This window comes from Aulostomus chinensis, chromosome 13 (assembly GCF_037954235.1).
Source record: "Aulostomus chinensis isolate RoL2024-O1b breed Wild chromosome 13, RoL_Achi_v1.0, whole genome shotgun sequence".
NCBI classification, from domain to species: domain Eukaryota; kingdom Metazoa; phylum Chordata; class Actinopteri; order Syngnathiformes; family Aulostomidae; genus Aulostomus; species Aulostomus chinensis.
In genome coordinates this window covers 8,658,649-8,682,651 of record NC_141332.1, presented here as the reverse complement: position 1 = coordinate 8,682,651, position 24,003 = coordinate 8,658,649, and the positions used below count along the sequence as shown (strand labels likewise).

The window sequence follows — 24,003 nt, the reverse complement described above, 5'->3', positions numbered from 1 at the left end:
ACTCAAACAGCTGCAGCTACATTTGCAAAAGTTATCAGCAAAAAAAAATGTTCCTGACATTTGAAAAGTAACAATGACCAGTTATAAGGAGTGTTTTTATTTCATTTAAATGTACTTTAGTTTAAGAATTAATTTAAATGCTTTGAATGAAAACCTAATTCAATAATGCTAAAGATTAGCTCAGTTCTGAGCTGCAGATATTTTAGTAGTAAATCCAAAATGGGGCGTGAATGTAAGTCTGATGCACATCTGTGTGTTCTTGCAGTCCATCATGCTTCTCCTGCACAGCCAGCGGCGTTATGTGTTTGAATACGAACAGACAGACCGGCTGGTTGCCGTGACGATGCCCAGCATGGTGAAGCACACATTGCAGTCGCTTCTGTCCATCGGTTACTACAGAAATATATACACACCTCCAGACAGCCAGGCGTCATTCCTGCAGGACTTCACACTTGATGGACGGTTACTGAGGACGCAGTATCTGGGAACGGGACGCAGCGTCATCTACAGGTATAAAGTAAATCATGGAAATATTGGCTAGCTAATTCGATGCACTGCAAAATGATGCATCTTGGCGCTGTAGTCAAATATACAAAAACAACATGATGGTATGATGAAGGTGCTTTCATTAACAGCTAATCTCAGAAAGCTAAAAGCCTTATGGTAGAAAATAGCTGCAAACACCCAGCTGTCCTTGCAAATTATACTGATTGGACTAATAGGGAGACTGATTAAAGGTCACATTTTTTTATCGTCAGACGCCACTTATCTTATTTTGATGAACGCTTGAAGACTGTTTCAGGCAATGTTCTGGCATTTCAAATTTTTAATATTCTTTGGCTCCATAGGGACATGATCATAAATGGTCCCATTTTTAAGATTTGAAAGGCCCTAACTGTTGCAGTTGGATTTTGATAAAATGTTGAAGTATGGTGCAACTTGTTCCTAAATGGCCTAGGGGATATATTTAATATTCATGATAGATAACATATTTATCATTGAGGTCCTAATTCTTAATCTATTCAAAGTATCTGTACCCTTTGTTAAGATGAAATGCCCTTTTATTCCGCACTTGTAACACAAGCTTCTAATTTACCATTGTATATAAAATTTGCAATTTTGCCTTTTCTTTAAGGTATACACCAGCTGCAAGGCTTTCTGAGGTGATTTATGACTCCACCCTGGTGACCTTCACTTACGACGAAGCCTCTGGCACTGTCAAGACTATTCATCTCACCCATAATGGGTTCATAAGCTCCATACGCTACAGGCAGACAGGTACATATACACATGCACTTAAAGCACATAAAAGGACACGCAGCCACCCTTTAAAATATTTACAGTGTGCAATGAGTCATCTTTAAATGTTTCTATCGGAGCATAAAAATCATCTTATTTGCAACTCAGAGCATTTGAACTGTGACAACGCTGCAGGATCTGAAAGTGGGTGTCTTCATTTCTATCAGAATCGATCAGTTTGAGTCAGCTGTGGTGTAATTTTGTCTAGGAGTGACAAAGCTCCAGTTAGAAGTGAAAATCGAGAGGACTAGAGGATAGTTAGATCTGTGATCGTAGCTTTAACTATCAGACCACCCACTGGTCCCCCAACCAGGGCAGGCCAAAGCCATAATGGGGCCCAAAGCAAAATTTGTCTTTGTAGCCTCCGATTGCAACCTTAAATACATTTTGCTGCTGTTTTTGTTGTTGTTGTTTTGTGTGTGTGTGTGTGTGTGTGTGTGTGTGTGTGTGTGTGTGTGTGTGTGTGTGTGTGTGTGTGTATATAAACTGACACTTGTTCAACAACTTCCATGAAAATTAACTTTGCACTTCAAAGATGGCAGTACTACCCACTAATGGCTACCCAATAATTAGCTTCAAGAGCTCTCTATAATTCATAGTTAATCCAAAAAGTGTATGTTGCATTTCAAGTCCTCAAAATACGTGGGATTACAGATCCCTCCTGAATCCCTTCTTTGTGACTCAAGAATGCAGAAAGAGCCAGCCATGTATATTTATGTTGAAGTTTACTGTGACTGAAACACAACAACAGTTCCAGTATAAAACAACGGTAAAATGCTCAAAAACATTTGTTTACAAACTTTCAAGCTTATTGTCTGGCACAACCACATTACTGCACAAACACTCTGATGTGACTTAAAAACAGTACAGCGAGCTGGTGCGTTCAGTTGAACCAACACAGTTGAACCCACATCTGTGTTATTGTTTGTTCATTTTTACCTCAAATCAATGTGTTTCTGGTTTATTAAGCATGAGGCTAGATGAAGAAGTCATGGGTTACACCAAACAATACACCTGAGAGTTTGTACAGTGGGCGGCACGGTGGTGCAGTGGTCAGCACTGTCTCTTCACAGGCAGAAGGTTTCGGATTTGAGTCCTGGCTCGGGCACGGGATCTTTCTGTGTGGAGTCTGCATGTTCTCCCTGTTCCTGTGTGGGTTCTCTCTGGTACTCCAGCTTCCTCCCACAGTCCAAAGACATCAAGAGGGGACGAGGCTGATTGATACTCTAAATTGACCGTAGGTGTGACTGTGAGTGTGAATGGTTGTCTGTCTCTATATGTTGGCCTTGCGATGGACTGGTGACCTGTCCAGGGTGAACCCCGCCTCTCGCCCGTAGCCGCTGTGATAGGCTCCAGACCCTTAACAGGAATAAGCGGAAGAAAATGGATGGATGGATGGATGGATTTACAGTGATTTCTCTGGGTAGTTTTGCTGCTCCCGTAGCTGTTAGCAACAAATGCCATTAGCTTAGAGCTAAATATACATGGCTGGCTCGTTCTACATTCTACACTCATAAAGAAGTGACGGAAGGTGGAAAATTCCTCTGTCAGCTCAAGACCACACTTTATGAGTACTTTTAAGCGTACAAATACACTTTTGTGTTTAAATACAGATTTAAGCTGCAGTAGCAAATACTGTATATTGGAATGCTGCCATTTTCAATGCTGTTACACCAAGTCCATCCAGTTCTCTCTCATCTATGCTACTGCTTCACTTCAGATGTGATTGGCTCACTATGATCAGGTGTCACTAATCTGCAGAGCACAGCTGTATGCCTGTGTGTGTGTGTGTGTGTGTGTGTGTGTGTGTGTGTGTGTGTTTTTATCGTTTTGCCCTCACTGTGAATAGAATCTCACCTTCCTTTAACTGATCTCATTTCAGGAGAACAAACGGAGTCTCGGAGAGAGGAGAGATAGTGGTAATTGTCACTTGAGAGGAGACAAGGAAGAGTTGGGACCCAAAAAAAGGGAAAGACAGGGATATAGAGAGATAGGCAAGGGAGAAAATGGACCGAAACAGAGAGGAAAGATGACAGCTTGGGGAAGTGACAGCTAGAGACGCCAGATGAACAGACTGCGAGTTCCCTAGGGCTGTGGAAAAGTCTGAACCTCACTTTCAGTTATTCTGCCATTTTCCCATTTGTGCAGGTGTAGAATCAACATTGGCCAGAAAATAAAAATAGAGGATTTAATGCTGATCCAGCGCTCTGCAGTCTGCAAAGCCGACACTTAGTCATTTTAACTGCAATCAGAGTCGTCTGAAATAGCACCATAATGGTGTTTCATTAGGAGGCTTTTTTCCAAATGGAGGATGAGCACTAGTAGCTAGCAGCAGAGGAGATGAATGGTGTTGTTAAAGTTGATGTTCTGACATTAAGGAGCACATTGGCCCATCATGGCTATTGTCTTTAGATTTCATTATCTCTCCATATTAAAGGTCACCAGTGGAAGTGCCGTAGAGGTGTGGGCATAGTTAGGATTGAATGAATCGCACTGACTGTGTCTTTGTTCATGATATTGGATTAGACCTTGATTTGCATTAATTAGCCAGGTTTACATAGGGGCAGCACAATGGACCGCTGGGAAGGCTGTGTGTGTGCATATCATGTCTGATATATGTAAATTCCTATGTTTAGGGCCCCTGACAAGTCGGCAGATCTTCCGGTTCAGTGAAGAAGGTTTGGTCAACGCCAAGTTTGACTACAGCTACAATAACTTCAGAGTGACGAGTATGCAGGCAGTCATTAACGAAACACCCCTGCCCATCGATTTATATCGTTATGTTGATGTATCGGGTCGGGTGGAGCAGTTTGGCAAATTCAGTGTCATCTTCTACGACCTTAACCAGGTAGACCAGATTGATTTTGATTATCCATCACTGTAACCTCTAAAGTTATACATTACACATGAATAAACTTTTAACTTAAGGATAACCAAGCATCAACCATATATTCACATGCAGCCATGGCTAAACTTGTTGTCTTTGGCTTTCTAGGTGATCACCACCCATCTCATGAAGCACACCAAGGTATTTAACTCCTATGGCCAGGTGGTGGAGGTCCAGTATGAGATCCTCAAGTCCATTGCCTACTGGATGACAATCCAGTACGACTCCGCAGGGCGCACAACCACCTGTGACATCCGGGTGGGCGTGGATAGCAATGTGACACGGTACACCTATGAATATGATGCAGACAGCCAATTGCAAAGTGCATCAGTCAATGAACGGCCTCAGTGGCGCTATAGCTATGATCTAAACGGCAACATCAACCTGCTCAGCCATGGTACCAGTGCTAGGTAAGTCGCTCACTATCGGCTTGCATGTTTGAGATAAGATATACTTTTTTCTCAGAATAGAATTGCTTCACCACAAAGCATTCCTACCAGATCTCACATACTTGGCTAACTCTTGACATTAATGTACTTATATTAGATAGATTAGATCTAGATAGAGAGATAGATAGATTACTTTATTCATCCCCCAGGGAAATTATGTAATTCTCTGGGATGGCTTTGGTGATCCATTTACCAACCAGCCATTTATCGAGTAACATACTGCAACACCAAATTAGCAAGTTCCTAATTTCTTCATCGAATTTTCATTAGCAAAAGTTAGATTATGTTCCCTTCAGAATGAATTGCAATGATGTCACTTTTGTTGAGTGCTTATTAGCAAATATTTGCATGATAACTTCTTAGACTGAAAAATGGTGAACAGCTTTGAATCAGCTATAACATTTGCAAATGAATGTTACACATTTTAGCATATACACATTAGAGCATATTACACATATGAGCATACCTCTGTGTAGCCTTCCAGAGATGGTAGCATGACTATAAAGTTTATAGTCATGCCGTGTGTCCACCAAAGCCTTTCTCCCATCCAGTATGTCATTTCAGTTGTTTGCAGTTTGCAGTGTTACAAGACATGAGGGTCTAATTTTTTTATTGTTTTGTTTTTTTTAATCTTCCTTCGTGTTTGTTTCTTGTCATCACAGTGGGTTAGGGTTAGGAAGAATACCACAAGACCAACTATCATTTCTTAAATGTAGGAATGGTGGGCGAAAATAATGATGGAGCTCTTGAACCAGAAGATTGTACTAGCTAAGATGTTTCCCTGCATACAGTATCTTATGAACCTAGTTTGTCTTTTAATCCAGAACGGAGGTAGCACTCAACATTCAGACATTTTTTTTACTTCCATTGAGATTCTGTATCATAGCAAGCAGCGCTTCATCTCTAAAGCTCTCTCAAATGTTCCCAGTTCAGAATTTTCAGGTGGTAATAAATGCTTGCACACACAGGCCTCAGGACTTGCAGATATACTTAATCATAGAAGTTTGATGTGTCTGTTGGATTGACCTGCAGGTTGACTCCTCTGCGTTATGACCAGAGAGACCGCATCACACACCTTGGTGAGCTACAGTACAGCATAGATGATGACGGTTTCCTCCGGCAGCGAGCAAATGACCTGTTTGAGTACAACTCTAACGGCCTGCTTACGCGGGTGTTCAACAGAGTGACCGAGCGCACTGTGTGGTACCGATATGATGGGCTGGGGCGCCGTGTAGCAACCAAGACCAGCCAGCAAGAGCAGCTGCAGTTCTTTTATGCTGATCTGTCATACCCCACCAGGGTCAGCCACTTGTACAACCACAGCAGCAATCTGATCACGTCGCTGTACTACGACCTTCAGGGCCATCTCATCGCCATGGAGCTGAGTAGTGGCGAGGAGTATTACGTGGCCTGTGACAGTGTGGGGACCCCAAGGGCAGTTTTCTCAAGCAAGGGGCGACTGGTCAAGGAGATTCTCTACACCCCTTATGGAGAGGTCTACCAGGACACAAACCCTGACTTCCAGCTTGTCATTGGCTTCCATGGAGGCTTGTACGATCCTCTTACACGCCTGGTACACTTGGGCAGGCGGGACTATGACACGCTAGCCGGCCGATGGACTTCACCCAATCACGACCTTTGGGGAGAGTTGAGCAAAGAGCCAAAACCGTTCAACTTGTATGCCTTCAAAAATAACTGCCCTGTGGGGAGAGTGGAGGAGGTGACACAATTTACCACAGGTGAGCTTCACGCATGCACACGGACACATATTCCCCTTGATGTGACTAACGCACACACACAAGAGTTGACACTTCCCAGCCCTCACATAGACTCAGCCACATCAACCCCCTCCCTCTCTTGCTACCACACTAGGAAACATCTAACATTACACAGGAAACACCTGCCAGAGAGCATATGAGCAGGCCACACAGCCCACCACAGGTGATCTGTGTGAGGATGTGACAGACTGAATGTTTTAGACCCAGAAAGGACAGCCACGCCTCTGATCATCTTGTTTTTTAACATCAGCTGCTATGTTTTGTCCCTTTTGTCTGTTAAGAATGCACTGTTTCCCCAGGGAGACAAAACAGAAAGTCGAGCAAGAGAAAGAAATGAAATAGGCGAGTGGGAGGATGAATATAGGATGTTGTTGGAGGCGTATGTCCTTCTGTTTAATGGAACATTCATTTGGTCTGTCACGTTTTCCTGCAGCAGGATTGTTTATTACAGGAGGAATCTGTTTGTCAGGGAAACACAGACGAAGCATCTCTGGCGCATGTCATGCTCATATATTTTGTGATTTCCTGTACAAGTTGTTTCATTGGCCTTGTGACTTTTTGTTTGCTTCACAGACGGTATACACATTTTCTAACTTTTGCGTGCGTGCGTGCGTGCGTGTGTGTGTGTGTGTGTGTGTGTGTGTGTGTGTGTGTGTGTGTGTGTGTGTGTGTGTGTGTGTGTGTGTTCAGACATTGGACGCTGGCTGCAGCTATTTGGCTTCCAGCTTCATAACGTTGTCCCAGGATTCCCAAAGCCAGAGATGGGCAGTATGGAACAAACATATGAACTGATGAAGACCCAAACCAAGACCCAGGACTGGGACTCCAGCAAGGTGAGCTTTGTACCCCATATCAACCGCAGTAGCTCTCTGGTTTTCTTCCATCGATCTACCAGCCAAAACAAAGATGCTCTATTTGTATAAGAATGAATTAAATCCCTATACCTCATCCCTGTTTCCTCTTCCTATAGAACATTCCAGTATTTCAGGTGACTCAAACTGAACTTTGAGGTGTATAAAGAAATGATCAAATCAAATGTAATAGTCAGGACTAACCAACATCTTTTCATTAAACATAACCCCCCTGATCCTGCACAAGTTCTGGTGGAGCAGTGTAATATTAGGAGTGTGGACACCGCAACAGTCTAAAAACTGTAACCCCCTAATCCCCTGCCTTCACAAGAGATATTGCACAGTAACATCTCAGCAAATACATTCATTTGATCGGAGTATGCAATGAAACAATTTTAGAGTCTGTGAAATAAAAAATATTGTGTGGAGACAAAGAGTTGGTTGTACACATGCATTAATTGTGTTCTTCTTCCTGGAGGTGGGCTCAATAAATGCTAGGATGACTTGGAAAGTTTTGCTGTCAAACACTGCTCAGATTCCTTCACAATGATATTAACATTCAATATATTATTGGATAGAATTCGTAAACAGTATTAAATCTAAAGTTATACATTTCTCCTGGAAAGTGGGTTTTTTCATGAAACTAGGAAAATATGTACATATTTTGGAAAATGGGGCTGTAATAGACGTGGATGTGTGAGTATTGGAAGGCAAAATACTTTTTTTGCATGAAGCATCCCTTAAAGAGAGAGGCAACAGATGCTAATGACTGTGGCTTTTAGCCTCCATGTCTGCCTGCCTTGCCATGATTCCTTGTCTACATTCATCTTTAGTGTTGTTGCTATGGCAATGCTTGTCAATGACTTTAAATTGACAGATGTGTTCCTAAGCTTTTAAGTTTAGTCTGACCATTGTTGTCCAGAATTGCTGACTCCAAGTCTAAAGCAACTGTAATCCACTAAACGCGGCTAAATGTTTGTAAAAGGGGCAGTCTAAATTCAACGATCACATGACTGCAGCTCCTCACAGCTCGAAGGAATTCTCAGGGAAGTGTTTGGTTTTATACCCTGTATTGGTACGCTTTTGAATATATTGTATGATAACAACCCTCATTTTCCCAGCAGACACTGTGACAAGTGTTAGGATGGAAAGAACAGATGTAGGCGGTAACAGTAATTAGTACTGCACTCCCCATGCTGCCTCTCTCGTGTTCCAGTATAACAGAATACACATGATCACAAAATCGTATTGCTAATGTCATATTTTAATATTAAACTTTTGTGTAGATGGTCCTGGGGATCCAGTGCGAGCTGCGAAGACAGCTGCGAAGCTTCATTTCTCTGGAGCGATTACCTCTGGTCTCACAGCCTGTTGGTTCCACCTGCCACCGACCAATGCGCCCTCCACCTTTCGGATCCCGACCTTCTCTTCTGGGCCCCAGCATCCGCTTTGCAATCTCCCACGGGCAAGTTGGTGCAGAAGTCATCGGTGTGGCCAGTGAGGACAGCCGCCGTGTGGCAGCCATTTTGAACGGCGCTGTCCACCTGAATGGCCTGAGCTTTACTGTGCACGGCTGCGACACCCACCACTTTCTCCAGTCCCGCCCCATCGAGGAAGACCTGGCCCTTGGGTTAGGAGTTGGCGGGCGAGTCTTGGAAAGTGGTGTCAATGTGAGCGTGTCACAGATGAGCGCCACAGTCAATGGCAGGACTCGACGATTTGCTGATATCACTCTGCAGCAGGGGCCACTTTGCTTGTGCGTGCGTTATGGGGGTAGTGAGGAGGAGGAGAGAGCAAGGGTGAGGGAGGAGGCGAGGAAGAGAGCTGTAGAGGCAGCATGGGAGAAGGAGAGGAAGAAGGTGGATTTAGGTGATGCGGGGAGCAGAGCGTGGAGCGAGTCGGAGAAGCAGCAGCTGCTTTCTGGTGGACGCATTCAGGGTTATGATGGCTACTACTCCCTGCCTGTCGAGCAGCAACCGGAGCTGTCCGACTGCCCCTCCAACATCCACTTCATGACATTGAGCGAGGTGGGGGGCAGGTAACAGACACACACACAAGCAGCCCCCCACCCCACCAAAGACTGCCTGTTTCTACTCTACTCGGATTTGTTCTACTGTTTCTATACTGTATTAAAAAAAGAAGACGACAAAGAAGAACAAGAAGAGGGATTGAGGGAAAAAGATTTCCAAATGCCTTTAATTGTGACAGAATGATGGTATTTTATTATTATCGTCCAGTTTCTCCAATTTCTAACAGTGGCACAAGCAGTGTGGTTTGGCTGTGGCTTTGCTTTTTGTATCCCTACTATCTCGACATTGACTGACCGACTGACTCCTCGACTAACCGTCATTTGCTGTTTCCACACTCATCAACACTTCAGACTGAAATTCACTGAACTGTAGTGATGAAGACTTTGCCAGTGAATAATCATGACTCAAATCAAGAGCTCTCTGGTTGCCAGTGACTTCATGGTTTACCTCGGATATACTATCGTTTACATATTGTGTAAGAGAGGCCTTGTCGACTCTGACACTCCCCTTTAGAGAAGGAAATTTCACAGTTTCTGCCTCTGGTGTGCTCCAACAGTAGTTTGTATGAGTGTGTATACTAAAATCAAGAATGTACATAGCCAGTGCTTTCACACTGAAAAAAGTGCTCAACTGGAAATTCTGTTGTTCATAAGTAAGTGTCAGTATTGTTAATCAATAGAAAAACAGTTACATTTTTGCAAAGAATTATACATGGCTATAGTAAATATTCTCGCTGAAAGATCTGACTTTATTGGGTTACAATGCTGATTAAAGTTATTATGTGTGAATTACCAGATTGCTTGGTGGGATTTTATAGGCGTTGTTACTTATCATGTCTCTCTGTGTTGTCTCGCTCGCCTTGTCTCATCTTTGCTCCCTTTTTCTTCCCTCCGCACATTTGTTGTGTGCTCTTTGTTCTCGTTCCTGGGAGTTTGTAACTCTCAAATCTGTGCTGCCATTATCACCCATCATTATGGCTCAAACTGAGTTATGCATGAGAAACCTGTGTCTGTCACAAGAGAAGAAGTAGAAGGAGGAGAGGGGAAAGAAAGAAGCACAGAGGAAGGGAAAGAGAAATGTGACAGCTGAGGCTCAGCGAGTGGGTGGTGAGTGCAGAAGGGGCAGGACCTGGAGTTGGCTGTGCCATTCTCTACAGCTTGTCTCCTCTCATTAGGAAATGCCAATCAGACTACATGTGAACCACTTCCAAGCCCCCCTCCCCCCCAAAAAGTTAAGAAAGTAAAGTTTTTTTCTTATTCTTTTTTAAAATCTAGCTTTCACTAATCCACCTCCCCGTCCGTCTGCCTATCTCCCACTTGCCTCCCTCCCACCATCACTCCACCATCTGCCCACCATTAATTGTTTGTGTTTGTCTCTTGGGCTGCGGATGACAGAGCCGCACGGTGCATATGTTCTGACTGTGAGCAGGTGATATACGTTCCTGACTAGCACTTTGCAGAGCGGCACCTCCCCTTCGAAGCCATATGCTCTGCTTGATACTGTCCAGCCTCATCTCGAAAAGATGTAGAGTCTGGTTGCTAGGAGACCACCACACTGAAGAATTGTCTGAGCTGAATGGAGGCTCTCTCTCTTCCTCTGCCTCTCACTTTTTTCTTCTTTCTGAGTAACGTCAATCTTGTGAAAATGACAGCCCCCCCTCCCCCCCCCCCCCCCCCGCTAGCAGTCAACACTCTCTCCATGGAAATCAGCACTTCAATATGTCAAATTGAATTTTTGTTCCACATTATATATCAGGGAAAGAGAAGAGAGAGGCGTGGGTGTGTAAGGCTGTGTATATGTGCATGCATGTGGGTGTGTGAGCGTGACCTCATTTAAAGAGTTGATTTCAACCAATATCATTTATTTTCTTCACATAACTGAATTTCACCAGAAAAACATTTGTTGTCACAGTGTGTGTGTGCAGTAATGTATATTAATGTTTCAGCAGATGAATATTTTACATCAAACCTGCTTGAAAGTTACGAGGCACGAAACGAGGAGATGCTGCAAGGATCTGCGTTTCAGTGAAAGCCAAAAATGACAAACAAAGAGATGATTCATTTACAGAGGCAAAACAAAAATATGACATTTAGTTTGCACACAAATACAAGAGTATTCTTTTCAGAATTAGCTGAGCTGAGTGTGGGTCTCTAACCCTTGCTGCACATTCTTGCCCCTGTGTTCCTGTCCTTGCTTGCTGGTGTTTTTTGGTGACAGGTCACTTCAATGTGTCTGTGCTCGTCTCTGAGCTGTGACGGGGTAAAGCAGAGGAATGGCAATTCCTTGTTCAGGCTGCTGGAATGCTTTTATCAAGTTCTTAATGTGCCGGAAGTATTGTTTCCGCACACCAGGGGTGGTCTGGAAAAAAAGAGAACGTGGAGGACGATTCAGAGATTCGTCTCAGTGTCCACATGGGGAAAAGAACAGACAATGGACACTGATAGATCAATTCACAAAACACACACTTGCAATCTCGCAAAGGAATTGAACAAGGAATCCTAATCCGACTTTGGAAAAAAAAATAGTGCTACAGTCATCATGCTTGATGTGTTAAATTGGCTTAAGAATAAACAAGATTAGAACACGTGAGGTTAATGTACGTTCTTAGTTGGAAGCTATCATCATCTTTTGTTCTTACTTTATTCGAATCAAATGTGTTGATGTTCGGTCCTAGTTTTATTGCTCATCAACATGCCAGCGAGTGTAATTAAATATTTGATGAGGACATTTTTTATTACAATACTTGAACTTGCCCCTTGTGAATAATTCACTTTAAATGGTATTTTGATCCCCGAAGAAAAAAAAAAATATATGCATTTATTTTATTTTGTAGCATCTTTCCAATTACCTCAAGAGCTTTACTTGCAACAAGTAAACTAAATGATATGTGGTTTCAATAAGGTTCGGAAAGTCAGCTTTGGTTGCATGCATGAAATTTAACTTAAATAGTCAATTTCTGGTTGAAATGGACCATAGCTTACTAATTTAATATTTCACTACTATAAACCTGTGCAAGTGCTTCGACAGTGTCAGGTGAGGCAATATTTGTTTTGATGCTATCAGTCACACTGTGAGGAATTGTGAAAATCTTTTTCTTTAAATGCATTCTCGTATAATTCAATCCAACGTAGTGAGTGCTTTCCACAGCAAATCACTTTGATGGTGTCTGTTCCCCACCTGGCCTCTAGTGCTACCTTTATCCCATACAATATTTCATTAAAGTGATTGATATAGCACAAGAATAATGTAAAGTGTTATTGAGCTCCAAGTGAAATTCATGTAATTCGAGCCTCATCCTCATGTGTTTGCCTGATGCTGTCACTAAAAATGACGGAGGGTAAAATGTAGTTACAACAGCATCCAGCTCAGTTGTCAGACAAAGACACGGCATTCTGACGTCTCTATATGTTCACATCCCCGGGTGTTTGCAGCCTATCAGTGCCCAATTATATTCCCCATAAGAAATGCTGTCAAACACAATTCTGCATTTCCCATCTCGGGAGTGTGTGCCGAAGCTATGGTGTCTGAAATTTGAAAAGGGGGTATTTCATACAGTGATAGGGGGAGGAAAAAGAGCACACATTTCTCAGTGCTGTCACTTCTCAAAAAAACATGTTTGCTTCAAATTCGCAGGCAGCTGAATGATGCTAGAACAAGCTCTCAAGCTAATAAACATCAATGTAAGGCACGTGCAACTGTTTCTTAAAGAAATGTAAAATGTCTTACCTCGGCAGACCATGAGCCAACATCATCCTTGTAGAGTCTATATGTGTAGACATATCCATTGCACCTGTGTGCGTGCGCACACACACACACACACGCACACACACACACACACACACACACACACACACACACACACATATATATATATATATATACACTTTTGATCCGGGGTTCATTTCTCAGTTGAATATAATAGCATTTAGAACAATCACTGGTCCTGTGGGATGCTCACACTTAATAACAGCTCATAATTCACAGTGAATACAAATACATCTGGCTTTAACTTAAGAATCAGGTGGTTGGTTTATTCCATGGTGTCTAGTTTTTATTAAATGTGAGGAGATCAATAAAGAGAAAATATAATTAGTGTTTATGTTATCACTCTCTGTAATAGCAAATAGGAAAGCAAAATAGTGGATAGTCTTTGTTTCTACTCACAGCACACACAGGCAGTAGACGCCAGGCAGGGAGTCACTGTTTCGGACAAGGTAGCACCCATTGCGGCCGTCCTGGGCCAGACGCCGCTCACCTTCCTCCTTGCCAATAGGTCCATGGTAGACAGTCAGGGTTTCCATCATACACAACCAGAAGCTTGTCTCCTTTCCAGATGAGACTTAAGTTCTGTTCCCAAGTGCCAAATCTCCCTTCTTCACCTTCAGTTTTTTACTGCAGGCAAGTCTTTTGGTCTTCACTGTGAACACACTAGACAGACAGAAACACAGGTAAGCCAGCTTACCTGTGTTAATAAATAAATAAAGCTTTATGGGGGTTTTTTGTGTTTTTTATCCAAATGATTGCAGCTCTCTTGGTGCTCTATCACTATGATTTGACTCTGAGCCTTCCTCTATCTCTCAACACCCTCAACAAAATGTTGGTTTCTGTATACCTCAGGAAGTAGCCGATATGACAGGAAGTAACTTCAAAGATTCTGAATATGTCCCAAAAAAAGCAAGCACACGACAGAGAAATTTGTAAAAAAAATGCAATATCTCCCTTTCAACAGAGGAATCATGCTTATATAATTTGTGTGTCTGTGTGCGTCTGTGTGTTTCCAGCTTTATTATCAAGAGGCCTCACTTTGTTTACATTAAATGTATAGTGTAGAAATTCAGCAATGGAGGTTATTCAGAAGTTTAAAAACTATTTTCTTAACTTGCATTGAAAGAGATATTTCCTTCAGTGAGTGAAAGGGTATTTTGCCTTTCAAAAACTCACAAATTAGTGTAGAGCTCACTAAGGTGTTTTCCTTCCTCCGTCACTTCTCTGTCACCCCAGAACATAGAAAGAGCCAGACATAAGTATTTAGCTTGAAGCTAATGGTGAATTACTGAGCAAACTGTTGGACAGGTTTGGTCTTCTCAGCCTTTCGTATAAAGCTGAACATACTAGGCTGGCTCTTTATGCATTCTGGAGTCACAAAGAAGTGATGCAGGACAGGGAAATACATCGTGGGATAAAGGCACCTATTTGTAAGTACTTGAAAATTTAAAACACTTTATAAGGTGAATTTATTCTACAATAAAATTTCTGCTACAAGTAAAAATCAACCATTAAAAAAGAAGTTTATCGAAATGTGTTATAATTACACTTCTTTGAAACTACTGTTGACGTACCAATCAGGGACATACACAAAACTATTGTATGTGATTATTTGTGGTTTTATAGAAAATTCTAACTTCATTTAGCCTATGCTTATACTTAAACTTTTGATTGAGATATACAAACAAAAATTATACTAAAGTGTTCTTGTTTGTTTTGCCAAGTAATTGGCTATGTCACAGTCTTGTTTGGACTGTTGATTTTTAGGTTAGAAGTCTTGGAATTGTAATGGTTTCCACCCTGGAATTTTATTTTATTTTTTTGCTCCTTTAGTTTTCTTGACATATTTTTAATTTTGCATCTAGTTTTCTCTGTGTCATTATTTGTAGTCAGTTAGAAACCACTTCCCTGTGTCAGTTTGCAATACTTCCTGCCACATTATTGTTAATGTAAATTGAGGAAGTATTGTTTTGACATGTCATGTCATTAACTGAAGGTAACTTAAGGCAGCAAAGACCATGTTTTCACCAGCTGCCTTTATTCTCCAGCCCACATTCTCTCCTTAATTACATTGTTCACTCTTCAAGGATGCTTCACACCTGCTCCATAGAAGAGAGCAGAATCCATTAATGAAGCTGTGTACATGTAAAACATACCGTACCGCTACAGCAAACCCAACATGCAATCTGTCCTGTCAGTTGAAAAGTTCTGTTGTGTCAATTTAAAGATCTAGTGATTCAAATGTTGACTGTTTCTGCAGGGATGTAGTGTGTACATTTCATCAAGCAGATGACAAAGCATCTGGTATTTCAAGCTCATCTGTCACACAGGAAAGAAGTAGTAGAAGTTTTGCAGGTTTGCGTTCACACCATAAAGACATGGTGTCCTTCAGATGATGAAATGTTCCTGCAAAAGCCCCTGTGCACAGTGAAATATGTGATTGGACTGTATAGTTTGAGCTGTTGGCTCACTGGGTCGAGCAGTTCTACTTCTATACATTCAGAACTGTCCCCTCCATGAGTTGTCAGTCTGTGTCAGGGCCATCCGTCCCTCAGCTTGGAGAGATCATGAGCAGTGGGGCTTTGGGGCTGTGTCTGGGTAAGCAGCCAGTGTCATCCAAACTGATACAGCCGAAGCCCTTTAGCACCATCCAGTGGTCATAATGGGTAGAACGCTTGAGAAGCAGAAAGATTGAGCGCAGGCAACTTGTATTATTGGCAGCCTTTCCACAGACGTCTCTTCCTTTTGCTTGAATGGTTCTGCCACATTAATGAAACACCAGTGTGCCAAGTCACGCTCATGAAAAATGCCCAAAGGATGATTACTGGGTGTCTCAACAAAACACGTGTATGTGCCTTTTCAGGCCACAGGTCACATAGGTGTATGAAAACTCTGTGTAAGTCTTGTTCTACATACATTTTACAAATTCATGATACAAAATGTTTAAATAAACTACTGATAATTTAGAAATAGCATCATCTTCATTCTACACTTTCTTAAATGCCATTTTAAAAGAAATATTATTAGAATAGGTCAGAAACCTTTTTCTCATATTTCCAGTGTAAACATGAAATACATTTTAAACTATTCAAAAGTAAATTCACAGCACTACCAGCTTTGAAATTCATGTAGATGATGGCAGGAAGTCTCACTTCATATGAGGAAAAAAAAAAAAAAGCTCGGTCATCACACTGGAGCTGAATAAATTACTCTTTAATGCATCTTGGTAAATTAAATTTAAAAAGTCTGAGCACATCAATTTGTGTTTATCTTAAATGTTATGATTTTTTTTAAAGCTAGTTTTTTTTTTTTTAAACGAATGAGTGAAGAACCTGAATATTATCATTCTAATTGTATTGATGTAGCTACTTTTCATATATTGGCTATAAAGTTATACTAAAAACATAATCATGTTAGTTTCAGTCTTAATAAAATTCTGTAATTTAGTTTAACAAACACAAGTGTTATGATGTTGTCTGTCTGTGGTTTAGTTGTAATTTGGGACACACTACAGTAGTGTTCCTAAGGTTCATAGGGTGTTTTGACCGTTGACACTATACAACCTCGCCAACGCTGGCCAGCTACAGGCTGATCAAACCCATGCTTGCGTCAAGTGCCTAATTATTCACAGGACTATGCATGGCAGGGGCATCACCTTTCCTGAGTCAGACCTAAACTGAGTGCATCTTCAGTCCTGCTACTTTGTGGCCCTGGAGGGGTCTTTCCTCTTAATCCAGAGCCACTGGCTGCTCTGTTCTGTCACCTCCAATGCAGTTTTGATGGCTTGGCACTGACTCTGGCCTCTCATCCCCAGGTCATGAAGCAGTCTGTTGGTAGATGTCACCACAAAGCCTCTACAACTCACCTCCACTGGGTGGACCTCAGTGCTCCAACCACGATGTTGTGTTTTAGCAGCTAGTTCAGGATAGCGTAGGTGTTTCCTGAGCCTCATCCTCCCAGGGTATAGTGAGCTCGATGATGAAGGCTCATTTCAGAGAGGGTGACCAGAGCACCAAGTCAGGCCTTAGGGTGGTGGTAGCAATCTCTGGAGGAAATACAAGCTGTCGGTCAATGTCAGCCAGGAGCTTCCAGTCATGGGCTGCTGCTGGTCACTTTGGTACCTTCAAGGACAAAGGTACTGTAGTTGTTCGTTTTGGGATGGATGCTGGTGGTGGTAGGCAGTTAGTGGCAGTTTGTTTGTCCTCCAGGATGGATGCGAGGACCTTCAGGACCTGGTTGTGACGCCATGAATAATGTCCTTGGGTAAGGCTGGATTTACACCCTGTCAGTATGTGCCTGAGGGAGGCTGGCATGGAACATAAGGAGCATGATGGATCTTCACCAAGCCACTGGTGAAGGTTAGCAGGACATCGTACGTAGCTCTGATCTTAAAGCTCAACTGCTTCGCCTCCATGGCCCACTTATCGCTCAAGCTGATGTTCCTCTTCTCCACACTGTCCCATCATGTCCACTGTCCCTGTTTGCCAAGGGAGACTGCCTTGGCCCACCTTGCAGCCTCCTCCTGGCGGTGCACTTCCTCCACTACCATCTTTCTCCACTCTGGTGCTGTAGCCTGTCTCCAAGCCAGGTGGGAAGCTGTTAGTCCAAGCCCTACTCTTCCTTGCTGAAAATGCTCCAAAATGTCAGCATTTTTTAGGCCAGCTATTGTCACAAGAATTTCTTCTCAATTACCTTTATATGATAGGGACTCCGAAGAATCAAAGTTTGAGTTGAATTTATTTTCTTGTACAAGAAGTACCATTTTACAATGCAACACACAAGGGAGGCTACAGAGGAAAGACTCACTGTGGAGCACTAACAGTTGGGTTTATATACCTTACAACAGGAGATTGCTGCTTACTCCTGTTTATGCAGACACATTCCACAGATATTACATATTTTCGCAGTCCTCTAAGTAATGGCTAGCTAAAGATCTTTAAATCAAGGTGGCATCTTCCAGACCCATCTCTTGACCCTTTGTTCCTTTATGACCCCCACTAACCTATGCAAACTGCAGGACAAACCAGAAACTCCCATCATGGCATGTGAAAAGAATTTTTATAACAGCTGAAGCCTCCTCTGCTGCTTTGGCTGGTTTCCATTTGTGTCGGGTTACCAAGGAGGGAGCGTTGTTGCTCACCACTTGGTCTCTGGATTCGTTCAGTGTCATCTGGAGTCTTGTTTTTGCGCACTTGAACTCCCCTGTGAGACTGGTGAGGGGAGCCTTAGGGCACAATCTGCGTAGAGGCCCATGGTGGCAGGGCATCGTGGTACTCTAAGCCACTTCTTAATGTAGCCCATGACTCCTCTTTCCAGCTTCTCCACTGTTGAGGTTGGGACCTCATAAATTGCGAGGGCCCACAATACTGGGGCAGGAGTCCAAACTGCAGGCACCAGGTCTTCAACTTTCCAGGCAGCTGGGTGTTATCAATGCACTGCAGATGTCCTTATGCAGTTGCAGCACCTGCTCTTTATCCATCAGGCTTGAGTTATATCATCTACCAAGGCTTCTGACAGGCTGCTCGGTCACTGTTGGGATTGGGGCATCGCCAATGTAGAATTTTAGGTCAGTGAGCGTTCAATTCCCAATTGAAATGCTGCATGACTTTGATGGTGTAATTCTTATGCATGTTCTCCTCCAGTTTCCCGAGCAGTCTCCTGGTAAATGGAATGGTGGTGGTCAGTGTGGTGATGAAATCCATATAGGCCCTTAGTAGTGGGAGGTGTGAACCAGAGGTGGTTTGCTGACCACCTACGACCCATTTGGAGGCTTGGATAATGATCTCATTGTCATCATGAATGCACAAGGTGAGAGCACATCCGCCTTCTGAACTGAAGTATCTATGTAATCATTTCTTCACAGATACTCAGCAAGCCTCTTTGCAATGACGCTTCAGAAGATTTTATGCTCCACATTTAGAAAGGAGATTGGGCAGAATTGGTGGATGTTCCCGGAGTCCTTCTCTTTTGGGATGAGGACCCCACCTGCCCCATGCCACACTTTGGGTATCAGCTTCTGCTGCCATGCTGTTTTCATTAGTCTCCAGAGGAACCTCAGGATCTCTGGCGCGTTCTTGTACATCTTATACGAAGCCTGGTAGGTCCCAGGGCTGATGCCGTTCTTGCCCAATGGACTGCATTTTCCACCTCTTTCCAACTTGGAGAGCTGGTCGGTATGTGATGCTTTGGGGGCTTTGGGATGTCCGAAGGGATTGACAGCTGCTGCCGTGGTTCAGAATGTATTGTTTCTCGGTGCCCCTCCAGCTCTGCCTTTGTAGTTCTTAGGGTGCCGCTTTTTTCGTTTGTGAAGAGATCTTTTAGGAGCTTGAAGAGATCTCTATGGAACATTGTTCTTGTTTTTTCTTTCTTCCTCCTCCATTTCTGTCGGTTTTCCGCTCTGTAGAGGGACACCAGTCGGGTTTTGATGTTGGCTTGAAGTGCATTAATGCCTTCCTTTTCCACTCCTCCACAGTTTCCTGAGATATCTCCTTTCCAGGATGAGGTGCTTGATCTCCTGTTGCCTCCTGGAAACTGGTGCGGTTGGAGGTTTTTTTTCCACCTCTCCCCTCTTTCACCCCAAGCATTCTGACACATATTGGTAAATGATGTTTCCCATTCTCTCCATCTTCCTTTCTATTGTGCCTTGGAGTTGCGCCAGTGACAGGGTCAGGTCAGTATTGATGGTTTGCCACCCGTTCCTGTCCATGGCAGCTGGCCACTTCACATGCAGTCTGTGCCCTGCTAGTCTCTTCTCAACTGCAGGTCTGGAGGTACTACTGAAGACCTTGGGAGTTTGATGCATGCATGCACATCATAAGTTCTCAAAATTATTGTGTATATGAATGTAGAATTAAAAATATATAAAATTAAATTTCAGATGTTACAACATGTATGCATGCATAATACTCTCAAGGTCTTCAGCATTCCAAAAAAAAAAAAAGCTTTTGCACCTACTCTATTACCTGGCAGCTCACAGAGAGGCAGGCCAGGGTCAATGCAGAATGCAGTCAATCTATACTGAACACAAACAGCAGACAGAGATACATCATTGATTAGATTACTCAGACTGCACAAGTGATTGGACTGGAATGCATCATCAGGGCATTAGTATGAGATTATGATATCTGGCCTTGATATGTACGGAGTCCGTGTGAGGCAATCTTGCCCATCTGCTGAGACAACAGTAATCCAAGTAATCTCATTCCCATGAGTTGGACTGTAAAAAGGTGTTTGAGGGTAAATTTGGGGGAATAGAAAAGAATAAATTTTGACAAAGAAATTCCTTTTGGGGCAACTTTATTTGTCATTCAAAGAAACATAGTCACCTTCTTAAAAGAATCATTATGAAATAATACTATACAAATATTGCATGATTATAAATTCCAACAACTGTAAAAGTAGCATTGATTTGTTTGGTAAACAGTTATCCAGAAAATACATCTACATGGTAAAAATAAAACATGATGACTGAAAATCTGACTTTTTAATATTATTTGTCTTCACCTACAAAATACAGTATAATGTAATAGAAATGTATAATCTGATAGACAATGATGGTTTGCAATAACAGGTTAATTCCACTGGTCAAGGGTAAAGCTTGCCACAACTAACCAACTATGCTACATTAGCCTTCTTTCTTCTTGCCTATTATTTACTTGAATGTTCTATCATCTTAGCATTTCAGTTTATTCTGCCATGTAAATCAGTAGCATAATCCAGCAAAAAGGAGCTTAACTAGTCCTGCTGAAATAATACTAGCCTAGTTTAGCAGAGGAGCCTAACCACCGCCTCAAATAGTGTAAAGCTTCTTCCCTTCAAGAATTATTTGTCATATCTCTAAGTGACATACAGGGGTGGCATACTCTAGAGCAGGGGTGGGCAACCCGCAGCTCCAGAGCCACATGTGGCTCTTTCATCCCTCTGCTGCAGCTCCCTGTGGTTTTAGAAAGTAAATGAGTATTTTATTTGAATTTATTTTATCAGGTTTTTTTAATGTAATTCTAAATTTGAAGATCAGGGTGATACTGGAGCGTCAAAATAAAACACTTTCAGTTTCTTGAAGCTCAAAATACTTGTTGCAATCGTGGATGTGCGACACCTGCTGGCACGCAGTTTATTGAACTTTTTGATCCCTGGTAGGCCAACCATGGATAAATCCAAGAAAAGAAAAGATCCTTAAGAAACATTTTTGTTGCATGTAGAAATATTTTTTTCTCCATAGCAGTGTATAAAGTTAACAATGGTAACAAAAACGATATATACAATTTTGTCTTCATTTTGGATGTCATATGGGTTTTGTGGCTCCCGATGTTTTCTTTCCTATGGTAATCAGGTCCAAATGCCTCACTGAGTGTTTAAAGTTGCCGACCACTGCTCGAGAGGATGTCCTAAAAGGTTAGTGTTGAATAATAGTAACAAGAGGAGCAGCATCCCTTTAGCAAGTCAACCTTCTGTGTCAGCCTGTAGAACGCCTCTTTGTAGTCCATCTGTCCAAACATCTGCCCAAAAAGACAAAAAATCTGCACTTATCTCTCCATTGCACTGTGTGGTAAACCAGCCTCATCTCTTTAGGCCAAATGTTTTCCTTTTGTTTTGCTTTTTCTCATCTGCTCCTCTTTTATCACTGCCCACTGTCTTTATAGGGCAATGTTAAGCTCAGCTGGAATTCGACTCTTTTTCAGTACTAGGCCCTTTCAAATATTCATACTTATTTGAATTAGCAGTCTCTTGGCCTTGGCATTATTCTTTGGGGCACAAGAAAAATGACTCCAGGGACCTTCTAGGCGGGACCAGAGCCCTCAACAATTGCCAGATCTTTCAGATCACTGAGTTTTCGAGAGAAGGAGCTGAGCCTTGTACTGAAAGAGCCCCTCTTCTGACTGTGGTCTTCCACACGGGCATTTAAACATGCACACAGACCCTTACTAAGAGCCCCAAGACGGCCCCGGAAATGGTTCCCAATGAAGCAGTAAAGCACGGGGTTAATGGCTGAGTTAGAGAACCCTAAGCAGAGGGTGAGCGGGGTGAGGTGTTTTAGAGTCCAGTTTACCCAGCAGTTGTCCAACCACCCCTCATTCCTCATTATATCCAAAAACGTGACGCAGTGGAAAGGGAACCAGCAAAAGAAGAAGGCCAGGACAACAGCAGCAACTGTCCACAACACCCTCTCCAGCCCTCTACCCTGCCGTGGTATTCCCCCACTGCAGCTGGGGTTCACACATGGGGTTGGTGGTCTCTCTGGATTACTGCAGCTCTCCTGGGACTCTGGTGATTTAGAAGAGGGCTTGCTGGGAGAGTAAGACAGGTTCTGCATTTTTCCAAGCCCTGTGTCAGCCAACAAATGTCTGCCAATAGCACAGTAGCAACAAGAGATTACAAGAAGAGGCAGGAGGAATGCCAAAACGATCTTCATCCAGTTCAGGGTCAGATACCAGGTATGATTAGGATAAAAGATCACACAGGCCTCCACGCCCAAATCTTCCAAATAGCGAGTGGTTCTCAGAGCTAAAGTGGGTGCTGTGCAAGCGCACGCCATAACCCATACAAAAATACATGTGATACTGGCACGTATGGGGTCTCGTGCACTCTGGGAGCGCAGCGGGTGCACTATGGCCAAGTAGCGGTCTATGCTCATGCACGTGATGAAGAAGATAGATGCGTGGAGGTTGAGGTTGTGGAGTGCTCCACAGATCTTGCAAGCCACTTGTCCAAAAGGCCAGTTGTAGCCCCTCGAGTAGTAGACGGCCCACAGTGGGAGGGACAACAGGAACAGAAGGTCAGACACACACAGGTTCAGCATGAAAGTGTTCGCCACAGTCTTCCTGGAAGTACTTCCATGACCCAACACACACACTGCTAGGGCATTGCCTGCAATGCCAAGAGCGCAGATAACACTGTAAATGGAGGGGATGAGGGTGGCTATGGGCACATGGGGCCAGTCTGCACAGGATGGAGATGAGGTGTTTAGGCTGATCTCTTTGGTCATGTTGGGGGAAAGGGTGGAGTTGAAAAGAGTGTGGTCATTTGGGAACGCCATTATGAAACCACTTGTAACCTTTGCGTCACACACAATTCAACTTCCCTCCTTTTAGTCTTGCAAGGTCAACTGGAGAAAAAAGAGGAGAGAGAGGGAGAAAGGAGTTAAAATTCAGCTGCCTTATAAGGACAGAAACACTTTCTCCTACACAGTGATCTTAGTATCTCGGCTCCAGTGCTTATTAGCGGTCCTACTTGATAACAAATCAGAGCCAAAACATATTGCACCACTCTTGAAGTTGCCCAATAATGAAATACACATGAAGGGATTGTCAGAATCTGGCTGCTTATTGGATTTCACAGAATCATCTATTTTGTATTAATGCTTGTAGCAAAAATTTGAATCATTTATGCTGTGGATGAAAAAAAGTGCCTGCTTGGTTTTACATTAAATACTTGAATAGTAATTATAGAAGTCAGTGAAACTGATCCGGGACACCAGAAAAGCATTTTCAAGAGAAAAACATAATAACAACAAATAGAATTTAAAGCAGACAATCAATGAAAAAATGTAATGTAATAACCTTTTCTGATACAAACAATAGATGACAACAGTTGAGGTGAAAAAAAAAACAATTTAAGTAAACATACTTGTGAATAATTGATTTTACCCTGAGTGATGTCCAGTCCCAGCAGTCACTAAGTTTTCAAATCTTCATTTGGCTGAAGCCTGTGTCTTGAAGCTCCAAGAGAAATCTGCACAGCTGAAAATCCGGACCACACCATCCCATCTCTCACTCTCTCTCTCTCTCTCTCTCTCTCTCTTTTTCTGTGTGTGTGTGTGTGTGTGTGTGTGTCTGTGTGTGAACAGACAGCTGGAGGCTCTGAGAAACCAGATGATCTTGGAAGGTTTATAGCCCCCAAGAGTTTCTTGTAGATTACGCAAGAGAGAAGGTGCATACATGTCAC

The 24,003-nt window shown here is 42.7% G+C and overlaps 3 protein-coding genes across 5 annotated transcripts in view; 1 reads left to right on the top strand and 2 right to left on the bottom strand.

Annotated features, from left to right (window-relative positions):
* tenm1 (teneurin transmembrane protein 1) overlaps positions 1 to 10,252 on the top strand; it is a 202,405-nt gene extending 192,153 nt beyond the window's left edge. Inside the window, exons 32-38 of one of the 2 annotated variants that reach the window (XM_086223045.1) lie at positions 266 to 510; positions 1,136 to 1,278; positions 3,936 to 4,147; positions 4,295 to 4,596; positions 5,668 to 6,374; positions 7,104 to 7,246; positions 8,551 to 10,252. In XM_086223045.1, the coding sequence (XP_086079171.1) occupies positions 266 to 510; positions 1,136 to 1,278; positions 3,936 to 4,147; positions 4,295 to 4,596; positions 5,668 to 6,374; positions 7,104 to 7,246; positions 8,551 to 9,306 (2,508 nt within the window). In that variant the 3' untranslated portion in view covers positions 9,307 to 10,252. Of the gene's footprint in view, positions 1 to 265; positions 511 to 1,135; positions 1,279 to 3,935; positions 4,148 to 4,294; positions 4,597 to 5,667; positions 6,375 to 7,103; positions 7,247 to 8,550 lie in introns of those variants that run through there. The other variant, XM_086223046.1, reaches the window with a different exon arrangement.
* Positions 10,253 to 11,052: 800 nt separating this feature from the next.
* LOC147250779 (SH2 domain-containing protein 1A-like) lies at positions 11,053 to 13,879 on the bottom strand. Its single transcript, XM_086222539.1, has 3 exons — positions 13,459 to 13,879; positions 13,021 to 13,084; positions 11,053 to 11,652 (listed from the first exon to the last, which is right to left on the bottom strand). The coding sequence occupies exons 1-3, from the start codon at positions 13,596 to 13,598 to the stop codon at positions 11,518 to 11,520; spliced, it is 339 nt and encodes a 112-aa protein (XP_086078665.1). The 5' UTR covers positions 13,599 to 13,879; the 3' UTR covers positions 11,053 to 11,517.
* Positions 13,880 to 20,353: 6,474 nt separating this feature from the next.
* agtr2 (angiotensin II receptor, type 2) lies at positions 20,354 to 23,914 on the bottom strand. 2 transcript variants are annotated; one of them, XM_086222537.1, is made up of 2 exons: positions 23,686 to 23,914; positions 20,354 to 23,164 (listed from the first exon to the last, which is right to left on the bottom strand). In XM_086222537.1, exon 2 carries the CDS (start codon positions 23,093 to 23,095, stop codon positions 21,839 to 21,841), a length of 1,257 nt encoding a protein of 418 aa, XP_086078663.1. In that variant the 5' UTR covers positions 23,096 to 23,164; positions 23,686 to 23,914; the 3' UTR covers positions 20,354 to 21,838. The 2 variants fall into 2 exon arrangements, with proteins under 2 accessions (XP_086078663.1, XP_086078662.1); XM_086222536.1 differs by having other exon boundaries at positions 23,706 to 23,914.
* Positions 23,915 to 24,003: the final 89 nt, after the last annotated feature.

What these genes read in the sequence shown, in the direction of transcription:
- LOC147250779 (XM_086222539.1), bottom strand. Translation starts at nt 13,598, where the DNA reads ATGATGGAAACCCTGACTGTCTACCATGGACCTATTGGCAAGGAGGAA. An exon ending in GTCTACTGCCTGTGTGTGCT is followed by an intron (nt 13,085 to 13,458) that starts GTGAGTAGAAAC and finishes GCACGCACACAG; the next exon opens with GTGCAATGGATATGTCTACA. An exon ending in TTGGCTCATGGTCTGCCGAG is followed by an intron (nt 11,653 to 13,020) that starts GTAAGACATTTT and finishes CTTTTTTTCCAG; the next exon opens with ACCACCCCTGGTGTGCGGAA.
- agtr2 (XM_086222537.1), bottom strand. Translation starts at nt 23,095, where the DNA reads ATGGCGTTCCCAAATGACCACACTCTTTTCAACTCCACCCTTTCCCCC.